Here is a 13,764-nt window from a genome sequence, read left to right as displayed (position 1 = left end):
AGATCGTGGACGAGAACGACAACGCGCCGCAGGTGCTGTACCCGGCGCCGGCGGCTGCGCTGGGCTCGGGCGGGGCGTGGTCGGGCGTGGAGCTGGCGCCGCGCTGGTCGGAGCCGGGCGCGCTGGTGGCCAAGGTGGTGGCGGTGGACGCGGACGCGGGCCAGAACGCGTGGCTGTCGTACGAGCTGGCCAAGGCGACGGAGCCGGGGCTGTTCCGCGTGGGGCTGCACAGCGGCGAGGTGCGCACGGCGCGCTCGCCGCTGGCCCGCGACGCGGCGCGGCAGAGCCTGGTGGTGGTGGTGAAGGACCACGGGCGGCCGGCGCTGTCGGCCACGGCCACGCTGAGCGTGGTGCTGGCCGAGAGCGTGGCCGAGCTGCTGGCCGAGCTGGGCAGCGCGGCCGACGAGGCAGCGGCGCGGGCGAGCCGGCGGGAGCCTGACGCGCTGGCTCGTGCTGGCCGTGGCCGCCGTGTCCTGCCTCTTCCTCGCCTTCCTGCTGCTGCTGCTGGCGCTGCGCCTGCGCCGCTGGCACCGCCAGCAGCTGCTGCCGCCCGCCAGCGGCGCCTTGCGCGGCGTGCCCGTGTCGCACTTCGTGGGCATCGACGGCGTGCGCGCCTTCCTGCAGTCCTACTCGCACGACGTGTCGCTCACGGCCGACTCGCGCAAGAGCCAGCTGCGCTTGTCGGCCAGCGCCAGCTGCTGCGACACCCTCCCGGCCCGGCCACTGCCCGACGAGCCCGCGCCGCTGCTCGGCGACGAGGACCCTACCGGCGGCGTTCACGTGGATCCCGCCGCTCCCTTGGTGAGTTCCTCGGAGAGGACAGTCTCCTCAACGTTTCCTTCTTTTGCTCTCCTGCTCTTTTTCGCCGTGTTCTGTGTCCTGTGCAGGGAGTCTTCCTGACAAGTGTAGCAATGCTTCTCTCGTTGACACCTTCTCTTCTTGTGTCTCTTCCTACGGGGAGGTGAAGAAAGGGTCGGTGTTCTTCTTCACGAAACGTTGGGCTGGTAGCAGTAGTGAGGCTGATGGTGGTTAGAAGTTCCTGTGAGTCTTTGTGGTTTCATCAGGCAGCAAGTAGTTTGTGCGTCGTTACATGTGTAATATCCATGACCATTGCAGTACTCTGAATGGATTGGTTGTATAAGTAGAAAGATGTAGTTTTGGATCTTCCCCAGTTTAGGTGTCTTCCCAAGCCTACATGTGCTTGATTGTGGTGAGAGTCTCTATAGTAATCCTGACACCTCTGAGTGTAACTTCGCTGCTCCTGGTTTGTACTCTTCTCAGCTTTTATGTGTAAATGAAGGTATGAAATATCTTTGTCTAACCTTGCAGAAGAATGGGCCTGATATAGCTGCTCCCTTGATGATGTCTGGGGACTGTTAGGAAGGTGAAGGATCCTGTTGAAAGCCACCCACGGGCAGGTGGCTCTATGTGGAGGAGGAAATAATAGAGACAGAGACAGCAGAGGCGCTTTGTTGGTTTCTGTCTTTAAGGCTGAGCTATGTCAAGTTGAGCTGGGTGTGCCTTGGCTGTGAAATACAGGTCATGGCATGAGCCTTGGTGGGACTGAGAAGGGAGGGATTCAAGGTGCAGCGTTGAGCATAAGGAGAGAATGATTGACCCTATACAGACATTCACTGGTCCTGGCTCTCCTGGAGCACGTTCCTCTTTTCCCTTTAGAAGTCTGGGCTTCTTCACAAAAGAGCAGTGAGCAGAGTAATGCTGCTTCCTTTATACAGAGATGTGAAGGTATCTGTGTGAAGTTGATGGTATGAAAAGAAGTTGTCTGGGAAACTGGGCCTTATATGTCATGTGCATGTAAATTAGATGGGTTAGAGACTAACCTGGGCGATGTGAAGGATTGGAGATTTGAGTCCTGTAGTCTACATGAGGATCTGTTGAAGGACAGAAAGGAATGCTTTTCTCGTTGATCTTTTCATTACCCACCATAATATCATTCATTGTGATGTCCTCCTTCCCTGAATATTTGGTAAAAAGACTTGTAATTCATATGAAATGTCCTGGTAATATTTGTGTGTGTTGTGGGTGGTCATTATTGTGTAATTTAATAGATTACTTATGTGCTCATGACCAAGGTGATGTGGGAGCTTTGGGAAGAGCAGTCGGTGCATTCAGTGCTTAGTAAACACCTGTATTGATTACCTACTCTTAGTTACATGATCAAGAAGAGTGTGTCGCAATCTCTTCCTTTCTGTAGCTGTGGTTTCCTTCCTTGCTCTTTGATGATCTGAAGACGGTTTTTTCTCTCTCCAAGTGAGTGGAAGATCGGGTCTGTTGTATTAGCCTGGCTGTTCTATACATGCCTTTCATGTCTGGAGCTGTAAAATGACTATTATAGAATTTTCTTTGACATGTTTCTGTAATAAATGCTCTTGCTTGTGCATGCACCAGCTAAACAGTCAAATATTAGCCAAATATTAGCCAGGTAAGGAGACTTTTAAGTAGCTTTACTTTTGGTGGAGTCTCTCTGCCAGTTTTAACCATGGGGGAATTTCTGGGAGTGCTCTGTGTGAGGAAGTACTGGTGGAAACGTAGCATATGCTCTGCCAATTCCTATGATTTAAACCTGACTTTCAGAAAATAATTCTGGAGGAGAATTTTTTTTTTTTTTTTAACATGGAGTGGTTTGGTCTCAAATGGCCTAGGCGTGGGTACAGCATTATTTTGTATTAAGGGAGATGAAGTCTCACAGCCTTCAGAGAGCTGACGTGTGATGTTTCCTTTGACTGATACTCTGATGTGTGGATCTTTATTAGACTGGTAATAACTTACGGTCTTTATAGCATTTTACATTTCTTTAAAGTACTGAGAGGAACAGAATAGTCTTTGTGGCGATTTGGGATCTGAGAAGTGTGTACAGCTTTTCTTTCAACAGCATTTGTCCCAGATTTAACTTTCCTTTTGTGTGATGTTTGGAGTGGGGAAAGAGATTCATCTGTGCAGAGACAGGGCCTGTGCAGGAGAGCAAAGTGTCTCAAAGAAAGGTGTAAAAGTCCAGTTTGTCCCACTGGAGGGCCACAGGTGTGGCTGTAAGCTCTTTTGTTTTCAAGGTCTAAGATAACTGCATCTGGGTTGTATGGTGTGAGCATCCTCAATACTTCTTACAAACTCATTTCCTTTGTGTACCTCAGACTGCTGCCATGTGAAATGTGAATCTATGGTTCATGCTCTTCTGGTGGTTTCTTGATCTTTTCATCTTCTGTTTGTTTGTTTCTTGTGAAGGAGTAAAACTGGACCTCATCGTGCCTGGCAATCCTGCAACCAAATAAAAGTTGGTGAAGCTTGTGAGGAGAGCAGGAGTTGTTTAGTCTTGAACAAGAGGAGGCTCCGGCAGAATCTCATTGCTCTCTGTAACTTCTCTAATGGAGGTTGGAGTGGAGGTGGGGGTTGGTCTTCTTTCATAGCTAAAGTTAAAGGCCTAAGGGCAATGGCCTTTATTTGTGCCAGGGGAGGTTCAGATCAGATTTGATGATTTTCTCTGAAAGAATGTCAGGCACTGGAGTAACTTGCCAGAGAGGTGGTGGAGTCAGTGTGGAAGTGTTGGAGAGGCTCCGAATATACTCCTTGGAGATTTTGCTCAAGGGTGATTATGGCATTCTGCACTAGATGACTTTGAAGGTCTCTTCCAACTCTGATGATTCTGTGATTGTGTGAAACACAAAACATGCCTTATAATTATCAGGATAGGAGAGCAGTTCTCATCCATTCCTTGAAGGTGGACATCAGCTAAATGTATGTTTCCTTCAAATGGGACTGAATAAAATGGACTTTTCCCTGTGGATGATATGTGGTTAGAAAGCTGGATGTTGTCCACAATGCCAAGCAAAAGCTGTGAATGCAGAGCCAGGAGGCCAAGAAACTGGATTTGAATGAGAAAATCGATGGCTTGGTGTGACTTTGGCTGGAAAAGGGTTTTGTTTCAAGCCTCATGCCAAGGTCAATGCGAACTCTATGCTGTTTTCAGTAATCCTGGTATCCGTGTCCTGAAAGGCAATGCCAGTCCTCCAGCAGTAAAGTATTTTCTGGAAAACTGTGAAGGTAGAGCCATGATGCTTGTGTATAGAATGTCTTATAATTCCCATATAAAAATGTCATTATTCAATGGTGAGTCCCAGGAACATAGTGATGTAATGTGCCTTCATAGCTGCAATTAGACGTTCAGGTCTTGGCCTCATTACCCATTTTTGGTCAGTGCTTCTTTTGAAATTATCACTCTGGTTTGGCAACCAATACCTAATTCAAGCAGCAAGGACAGAAATTAGTGTGAGAGGAATACAAAGGAAAAGGAAAAAAGTGAATCTGTTAGAGTTGCCTAGAAGGCTGAAGTTGAGAAAGAGGCCTCAGATATTTCATGTCTTTGGGAGGTCACGTAATAGAATTGCTGAGAGCTGAGGGCTTCACTTGCCCCTGGTGGCCTCAGTGACTTCCAGGTGTTCACAGAGATGAACTGCAATGCCCACAGTGAAAACCAAGAAGATTTCCTGGTGAATTTCTCTAACTGCTCCTTGGCTTCTAATGCTTCGTTGCCTTGCTTGTTTGATGTATGTTTTGGTTTTTTAAATCTGGGCTTTCTTTCTGTGAAGGTTTCCTTGAAATTATCAGCCTTGCTTCATTCAGCAATGCATCCTGTATTAGTGCCTCTTGTTCGTACTCAACAGGTGTGACAGGCAGGAGAGCTGAGGGTACCTTTGAGTTCTGCTACTGTCTGGGAGAAGGGAGGTAAAGATCACCTAAGCAGTATCTCTATGGAACACTGTGTGTGATAATAGAGGGCAGGAGATTTCCTGTGAGCCTTTATTTAGATAAGGCATTCTCTCTTGGATGACTGCTAATCTTTTAGTTTAGTTGTTTATCATTCCTATATTTTAGAATCCTTCCATTTTTTTCTCAGAATACTGGCAAGCAGATAAATTTATGTCCCGTCTAGATGTGAGAATGGTTATTTATTCCTTATTATAATCTTTCCCAGTGTGTTAAGGGGCAGTAGCAAACAAAGAGCTGTGCAGCAACGGAGAGAGGAGAGGATACCTCTCTATGTGCGAATACAGAACAGATGGTAATTTGCCTTTCTTGTTGTAGGTCATACAGAACATATGCTTGTGCCTGATGGAGTGCCACGCAATTGGAATGCTTTTGCACGAGAAATGAGGCCTAGAAAATGTTGTAGTACCTGATCTGTACATTTCCATACATTTCTAACTCTCGTCCATTCTCATAAGCTCAGTCTCACAGTGTCTGATCTTATGTGGTAATATTCATTGTCCCTCAAAAAGATAACCGCAATCACTAAAGAGCGCACCTAAGATTTAAAAGCATTTGAAATAATGTACAGCCGCTGAGCCCCGCCCAAAGCCGGGCCCCCTTGAGTGCGGCCATGCGGCGGCTGCAGTGTCGCGGCGGCGCCTCCGGGTGTCGCTGTTGGCCGCCGCCGAGCGGCGCTGGAGCCGCCGCCGCCGCAGCGTCCTGCCCCCGCAGGCTGCTCGCTCGCCCGGCGCCGGCCAGAGCGGCAGCGGCACCGCCAGTAGCAGCGAGAGGCGGCGGAAAGAGGCGGTGAGAGGCGGAGAGAGGCGGCTCGCCGACCTCACTGATTTCAGCGTCTCTTTTATTCTCGGCGACTGTGGCTGAAAGGGAAGCAGGGTAGCGACAGGAGGCAGGAGCGCGGCGAGCTGTGTCGGCGGCAGAGAATGGCGGTGAGGCGGCGGCAGAGGCTGGGGCCGGGCGGCGGGCGAGCGCTGCTGGGCGCGGTGTTGCTGTGCGTGTGGTGGCGGGCGGCGGCCGAGCGGGTCCGCTACACCATCGCCGAGGAGCTGGGCAGAGGCTCGCTCGTGGGGCCGCTGGCGCGGGACCTGGGGCTGAGCGCGGACGAGCTGCCGGCGCGCAAGCTGCGGCTGAGCGGGAGAAGCATACTTTCACGGTGAATGAGGAGAACGGGAATCTGTACGTGAACGAGAGGCTGGACCGGGAGGAGATGTGCGGCACATCTGAGATCTGTTCTGTCAGCTTCGAGGTGCTGGTGCACAACCCGCTGAACGTTTTCCATGTCGAAGTGGGCATCCAGGACGTGAACGATAATTCTCCGCGTTTTCGGAGAGATAAATTTGAGCTGGAGGTCAACGAGTTGACTTCTCCCGGGGCCCATTTTTCCGTGGGCATGGCTGACGATGCGGACGTGGGAAGTAACTCACTGCAAGGCTACGAGCTGGAGACCAACAAGTATTTTGTTTTGGACGTGAAGGAGAGCCAAGATGGCAGCAAGTTCGCAGAGCTGGTTTTGCGACACAATCTGGACGAGAGAGCGAGCCGAGCTCCAGCTGCTGCTGACAGCGCTGGACGGTGGAGACCCGCCCCGGTCTGGTACCACGCAGCTCTGGATCAACGTCACCGACGCCAATGACAACCCACCCGTGTTCGCAGAGGACCGGTACCGTGTCAGCCTGCGCGAGGACGCTGCCCCGGGGTCGACGTTGCTGAATGTCTCTGCCTCCGATGCTGACACCGGCACCAACGCCCGCATCACCTATGGCTTCGGGAAATGCCGGCCGAGTTCACCAGAAATTCATTATGGATGCTGAGACTGGGAGGATGTCGCTGAAAGAGTCACTGGATTTCGAAGACACGCGAGGTTACACGCTGTTAGTGGAGGCAAGGGATGGTGGCGGTCTGGTGGCGCATTGCAAGGTGGAGGTACAGGTTCTGGACGTGAACGACAACCCTCCAGAGATTACGGTATTGTCGTTGTCGAACCCAGTGCCTGAGGACGCGCCGATGGGCACCGTGGTGGCCGTGCTGAATGCAAAGGACCCAGACTCGGGCGAGAACGGTCAGGTGTCGTGCGAGCTGTCGGGCGAGGCGCCGCTGTCGATCGTGGCGTCGCCGGGCGGCTCGTACAAGGTGGTGACGGCGCGCGCTGGACCGCGAGCAGGCGTCCGAGCACCGCGTGACGGTGGTGGCCCGGGACCGGGGCGGCCGGTGCTGTCGAGCAGCACGGAGCTGGTGCTGGAGGTGTCGGACGTGAACGACAACGCGCCGGTGTTCGAGGAGGCGGCGTACAGCGCGTACGTGGCGGAGAACAACGCGGCGGGCGCGCTGTTGCTGCGCGTGCAGGCGCGGGACGCGGACGCGGGCGCCAACGGGCGCGTGAGCTACTGGCTGGCGGGCGGCAGCGCGGGCGCGGCGGGCGCGGCGCCGCTGGTGTCGGTGGAGGCGCGGAGCGGCGCGCTGTACGCGCAGCGCTCCTTGGACTACGAGCAGTGCCGCGAGTTCTCGGTGGAGGTGCGGGCGCAGGACGGCGGCGCGCCGGCGCGCAGCTCCACGGCCACGGTGCGCGTCTTCGTGCTGGACCGCAACGACAACGCGCCGCGGGTGCTGTGGCCGGCGGCGGTGGCGGCGCCGGCAGAGGCTGCGGCAGTGGCGCCGTTCGAGGTGGTGCCGCGCTCGGCCGAGGCCGGCTACCTGGTGGCCAAGGTGGTGGCGCGGTGGACGCGGACGCGGGGCGCAACGCGTGGCTGTCGTACGAGCTGGTGCAGGCGTCGGAGCCGGCGCTGTTCCGCGTGGGGCTGCACAGCGGCGAGGTGCGCACGGCGCGCGCCGTGTCCGAGCGGGACGCGGCCAAGCAGCGGTGGTGGCCGTGGTGAAGGACCACGGGCAGCCGGCGCTGTCGGCCACGGCCACGCTGCACGTGGTGCTGGCCGAGAGCTTGCAGGAGGCGCTGCCGGAGCTGAGCGAGCGGGCGGCGGGCGCCGAGGCAGCGGCGGCGGCGGCCGAGCTGCAGTTCTACCTGGTGCTGGCGCTGGCGCTGCTGTCGGCGCTGTTCGTGCTGAGTGTGGCGCTGGCCGTGCTGGCGCGGCTGCGCCGGGCCGGGCCGCCCGCCGTGCTGCGCTGCCTGGGCGCGCAGCGCTTCTCGGTGGCCGGCGCCGCCTTCCCGGCCGACTTCTGCGAGGGCACCTTGCCCTACTCCTACAACCTGTGCGTGACGGCGCCGGCCCGCGCCGTGCCCGAGGCCTCTTGGCCGCCGGTGCCCGTGCTGTCGGCGGAGGAGCTTCTGGGCGCCGATTCCTGCGCGAGGCCGGACCCGAACAGCATCTCCGCAGAGGGAGACGTGCTCGCTGGCCCGGATGCACCGCAGGTCTGTAAAGCGTGACGTCTTTTTCCGGCTTTCCGGAAGGTTGTCCATTTAGCCCTGGTTTATACTTGGTGCTCTCACTCTGGAGTCCTCATCTGTGTCTCTGTGTAGTGGGTTAAATTTTTTGATTTCTGATTGGTCGGAACTTCAGCTGAGTTGCTTTGCGTATAATTTCCTTTTGAGGTAGTAGCCGTGCTTTTTCCATGTTTCCCGGTGTCTGTGTTTGTGAGTGCACTTCCTGTTTTCGTGGTGGATGGAAATGAGGAAAGGTGTATCCTGCCTTCATGAAGAGGTGAATGCACTTGGTTCCTCATTGGTCATAGTTCAACTTCAGCAGAGACGTTTTGTCTTCAACACTTGAATTCTATTAGTTAGATTATGTTTGCAGAATTGGAAGCAGATGGGTACTCTGTGGAAGGAGAACGGCTTATTCTGCATGACGGTGTCGAGCAAAAAAAAGAGGGCACTGATACTTAGTGTTGGACCTTTATCCTTCCTGACTGCTTTTTTCAGAAAGGGTGTGCTTGGAACTCGTGTATAGCTTTACACAAACCCATTCGTTAAACTTCCTTTTGTCCTTATGTAATTGAGTTGGAAATGAATGTGGAAAGTTCCGTTCTCCATACTTAGAGAAGGAAAGATGTTGTTGCCCATGTTTTGGGGCAATAGAGTTGTGGTAGTAAATGGCTTCGTTTATACGTTTTATCTGACAGTTCGCTCTATCTTTGTCTTCATGGCCTTTATTTTTTACGCAAGGGATAGTGGTGAATGACTAGTGTTTGAGAGAATTTTTTTCTATGCTCTTTACATAGAGAATTTGGGGGATTTAGGAGGGCTCGAGTATATCGAGAACAGCAATTTTTTGCAATTCTGTTTACTCGGATGGGCTACTGAGATACGAAGGAATCATATATCAGGGAGATTCGCTAGACGGCGGTTTATGCGCTCGAATCAAGCCCATTTGCAGATTGATTAGTGGTCAGCACAGTTTCGAGAGGGCAGCTGTACTTTAGTTCTACGTTTCTATGAATCTTTTATTCAAAAAATATCTTATCAACCTCATTAAGAAATACGTAGGTGAATAGTTCACTAACAAACTTCAATGCTTTACACATTCCTTTCAGAAAAAACAAGGAAACCTAGAATTACTTGATTGAATGTAAATCTATCCAGTCTAAGGAAACATTAGGTTTATCTTAGGAAGAGCTATCAAAGATTTGGAGCCTAAAAGTTTGAGGGTTTAAGCTGCATCTTTGCACGTGTAATTCAGTCCTGTAACAATTAGCTCCCTTACTTCAATGAGCATGCGATTCTTCTCGTCCCTCTTGCGTTACTGAAGCTAACAGCTCTTTTATCGGGATACGGTATCTTCCCATTTTCTCGGTGCGATCCTGTTCTTGAAGACGGTTTTGAACAAAAAGGAAAAGACTAACAATAAGGTACAGGGTAAAATACGAAAAATGTTTTTTAATTTACATATAATGGCATTAGTTTTCCGTATGGTTAAAGAACCACTCCCAGGGAATGCCTCTGCCTTCCCCTCGATCGCGATGCTCTGGAGGATCAAAATAGAAATGGGCGCTGGACGAGAAGCGACGTCGCCGTGGCGACTTTCCCAGGATATAGCAAGGCAGTGCTAAGCAGCGCTCGTGCTGCAGTGCCGAAAGGAGGCTGCGGGCGCCGCTGTTGACCGAGAAGAGCGAGAGGAAACTCGGAGCGCTGCAGCCCCGCCCGCTGCGGAACGGCTCGCTCGCTTTATCGCTCCTTGTCGGACCCTGCGGCCCGATCGTCCCTGCAGTGCTGATTCATTCTACAAGAGTCTGGCAGAGGGACCGGCGGCTGAAAACGGTGCAGAAGCTGATAGAATTGAGTGGCGGTGGGAGTTGGATTGACGGTGTTGCGGTGCTGCGGCGGAGATGTGCGCGGCTGGGAGGCGCTGGGGCCGGCGGCAGCGAGCTCTGCTCTGGGCCGTCCTGCTGGCGGCGTGGGAGGCGGCGTGGGGGCAGCTGCGCTACTCGGTGCCCGAGGAGATGCCCAAGGGCTCGTTCGTGGGCGACGTGGCCAAGGATCTGGGGCTGCAGCTGCCGGAGCTCAGCGATCACGGCTTTCGCTTAATTGAAAGAGGTAAGACGCAATATTTCGTTCTGCACGAGAAAACGGGACATTTAGTGACGGCGGAGAGGATCGACAGAGAGCAGCTGTGCGAGCGTGTGCAGCAATGCGTGCTGCGCTGTGAGCTGATAGTGGAGGGGGAAATGAAATTGTATGAAATCGAAGTGGAAATCACGGACATTAACGATAATGTGCCCAGATTCCGAGAGACAGATAGAGAGCTCACAATGATCGAGACGGACAGCCCGGGGTCTCGATTCTCCCTGCCCGGCGCTCATGATCCAGATTCTGGACGGAATTCCCTGCAGAGCTACGATGAGCGGTGACGAGCACTTCTCGCTGGCCGTGCAGGCGGGCCCCGGCGGCGATCAGCGTCCCGAGCTGGTGCTGGCCAAGGCACTGGACCGGGAGGAGGCGGCGTTTCACGAGCTGGTGCTGGGGCGAGTGACGGCGGCGATCCGGCACGGACGGGCACGGCTCGGATCCACGTGACGGTGGTGGATGCGAACGACAACGCGCCCGTGTTCAGCCAGGCGGAGTACACGGTGCGTGTGCCCGAGGACGTGCCCGTGGGCTCCACTCTCGTCACCGTCACGGCCGTGGACGCTGATGAGGGCCCGAATGGGCAATTGAAATACTCCTGGAACAAAATAACAGAGAAAGCATCAAAGAAATTCGCTCTAGACTCTGAGACTGCAGCGATCAGTCTGTTACGGAGCCTGGACTTCGAGGAAGGCGACGCCTATGAACTGGAGGTGCAGGCACAGGATGCTGGAACACTTTTCGACACGGCGAAACTTACGATAACTGTGACAGATGTGAACGACAACGCACCTGAACTGACAATATCGTCAGCGCTTACTGAGATCTCTGAGGATGCCCCACCCGGGACCGTGGTAGCCCTGCTTCACGTGCAGGACCGCGATTCGGGAGTGAATGGCGAGGTGCGCTGCTCTCTTGAAGGAGATGTCCCGTTCCGTCTCCAGAGCTCCCACGGCAGCTACTACAGGGTAGTAACAGCGAGAGAGCTGGACCGAGAACAGGTGTCGGAGTACAACGTGACGGCGCGGGCGGCCGACGGCGGGTCACCGGTGCTGCAGAGCAGTGCGGTGCTTTGTCTGCGGGTGCTGGACGTGAACGACAACGCGCCGGTGTTCGCGGAGGAGCGCTACAGCGCGCGTGTGGCGGAGAACAACGCGGCGGGCGCGCTGGTGCTGACGGTGCGCGCGACGGACGCGGACTGGGGGCAGAACGCGCGCGTGCGGTACCGGCTGGGCGAGGGGCGGGTGCGGGGCGCGCCGCTGTCGTCGTACGTGTCGGTGCAGGCGGAGACGGGCGCGCTGTACGCGCTGCGCTCCTTGGACTACGAGCAGGTGCGCGAGCTGCGGCTGTGGGTGCTGGCGGAGGACGGCGGCGCGCCGGCGCTGAGCAGCAACGTGTCGGTGCTGGTGCAGATCGTGGACGAGAACGACAACGCGCCGCAGGTGCTGTACCCGGCGCCGGCGGCTGCGCTGGGCTCGGGCTCGGGCGGGGCGTGGTCGGGCGTGGAGCTGGCGCCGCGCTGGTCGGAGCCGGGCGCGCTGGTGGCCAAGGTGGTGGCGGTGGACGCGGACGCGGGCCAGAACGCGTGGCTGTCGTACGAGCTGGCCAAGGCGACGGAGCCGGGGCTGTTCCGCGTGGGGCTGCACAGCGGCGAGGTGCGCACGGCGCGCTCGCCGCTGGCCCGCGACGCGGCGCGGCAGAGCCTGGTGGTGGTGGTGAAGGACCACGGGCGGCCGGCGCTGTCGGCCACGGCCACGCTGAGCGTGGTGCTGGCCGAGAGCGTGGCCGAGCTGCTGGCCGAGATGGGCAGCGCGGCCGACGAGGCGGCGGCGGCGGGCGAGCCGGCGGGAGCCTGACGCGCTGGCTCGTGCTGGCCGTGGCCGCCGTGTCCTGCCTCTTCCTCGCCTTCCTGCTGCTGCTGCTGGCGCTGCGCCTTCGCCGCTGGCACCGCCAGCAGCTGCTGCCGCCCGCCAGCGGCGCCTTGCGCGGCGTGCCCGTGTCGCACTTCGTGGGCATCGACGGCGTGCGCGCCTTCCTGCAGTCCTACTCGCACGACGTGTCGCTCACGGCCGACTCGCGCAAGAGCCAGCTGCGCTTGTCGGCCAGCGCCAGCTGCTGCGACACCCTCCCGGCCCGGCCACTGCCCGACGAGCCCGCGCCACTGCTTGGAGACGAGGACCCTGCCGGCGGCATTCCCGTGGATCCCACCGCTCCCTCGGTGAGTTCTCAGAGAGGACAGCCTCCGCGACTTTCCCTCCTTTGCTCTCGTTTTCTTTCTCCCCGTGTTCTGTGTCATTTGTAAGGAGGTTTACTGACAGGGTAGCAGCGCTTCGCTTATTGATGCGTTCTGTTATAATGTCTCTGCTGTGGGGAAGTGGAGGAAGGGTCGGAGGTCTTCTTTCCGGGTAGTTGGGCTGGTAGCAGCAGTGAGGCTGATGGTTGTTAGAAGTTCCTGTGAGTCTTTGTGGTTCCATCGTGGACCAGGTATTTTCTGTGTCATTACATGTGTAATACCCACAATCACTTCAGTGTTAGATATTCTGAATGGATTGGTTGCATAAGTATCAGGATGTAGTTTTGGATCTTCCCTGGTTTCAGGTGTCTCCCAAGCCTACATGTGCTTGATTGTGGTGAGAATCTCTGTATAGTAATCCTGAGACATCTGAGTGTAACTTCGCTGCTCCTGGTTTGTACTCTTCTCAGTTTTTATGTGTAAATGAAGGTATGAAATATCTTGCAGGAGAATTGGCCTGATATAGGTGCTCCCTTGATGATGTCTGTGCAACTGTTAGGAAGGTGAAGGATCCTGTTGAAAGCCACCCACGGGCAGGTGGGTGTATGTGGAGGAGGAAATAATAGAGACAGAGACAGCAGAGGCGCTTTGGTGATTTCTGTCTTCAGAGGCTGAGCTATGTCAAGTTGAGCTGGGTGTGCCTTGGCTGTGAAATACAGGTCATGGCATGAGCCTTGGTGGGACTGAGAAGGGAGGGATTCAAGGTGCAGCGTTGAGCATAAGGAAAGAATGATTGACCCTATACAGACATTCACTGGTCCTGGCTCTCTTGGAGCACAGTTCCTCTTTTCCTTTTAGGAGTCTGAGGCTTCTTCACAAAAGAGCAGTGAGCAGAGTAATGCTGCTTCCTTTATACAGAGATGTGAAGGTATCTGTGTGAAGTTGATGGTATGAAAAGAAGTTGTCTGGGAAACTGGGCCTTATATGTCATGTGCATGTAAATTAGATGGGTTAGAGACTAACCTAGGCGATGTGAAGGATTGGAGATTTGAGTCCTGTAGTGCTACATGAGGATCTGTTGAAGGACAGAAAGGAATGCTTTTCTCGTTGATCTTTTCATTACCCACCCATAATATCATTCATTGTGATGTCCTCCTTCCCTGAATATTTGGTAAAAAGACTTGTAATTCATATGAAATGTCCTGGTAATATTTGTGTGTGTTGGTGGGTGGTCATT

At 54.9% G+C, this 13,764-nt stretch overlaps 2 protein-coding genes across 2 annotated transcripts; both read left to right on the top strand.

Annotated features, from left to right (window-relative positions):
- The first annotated feature begins 5,702 nt into the window (after positions 1 to 5,702).
- Positions 5,703 to 8,158, top strand: LOC117003497 (protocadherin gamma-B5-like). The gene is given in 8 exon segments (XM_033073467.1): positions 5,703 to 5,907; positions 5,910 to 6,307; positions 6,309 to 6,550; positions 6,552 to 6,917; positions 6,919 to 6,974; positions 6,977 to 7,488; positions 7,491 to 7,635; positions 7,638 to 8,158. Coding segments are annotated over 8 exon segments (2,445 nt in total).
- Positions 8,159 to 9,913: 1,755 nt separating this feature from the next.
- Positions 9,914 to 10,623, top strand: LOC117003243 (protocadherin gamma-A8-like). The gene has a single exon (XM_033073020.1). It carries the CDS (start codon positions 10,057 to 10,059, stop codon positions 10,576 to 10,578), a length of 522 nt encoding a protein of 173 aa, XP_032928911.1. The 5' UTR covers positions 9,914 to 10,056; the 3' UTR covers positions 10,579 to 10,623.
- The last annotated feature ends 3,141 nt before the right edge of the window (positions 10,624 to 13,764 follow it).

Source organism: Catharus ustulatus, chromosome 15, assembly GCF_009819885.2.
Source record: "Catharus ustulatus isolate bCatUst1 chromosome 15, bCatUst1.pri.v2, whole genome shotgun sequence".
Taxonomy (NCBI): domain Eukaryota; kingdom Metazoa; phylum Chordata; class Aves; order Passeriformes; family Turdidae; genus Catharus; species Catharus ustulatus.
Note: the sequence above shows the minus strand (reverse complement) of the source record. Positions and strands in the feature narration are given on the sequence as shown.

What these genes read in the sequence shown, in the direction of transcription:
- LOC117003243 (XM_033073020.1), top strand. Translation starts at nt 10,057, where the DNA reads ATGTGCGCGGCTGGGAGGCGCTGGGGCCGGCGGCAGCGAGCTCTGCTC.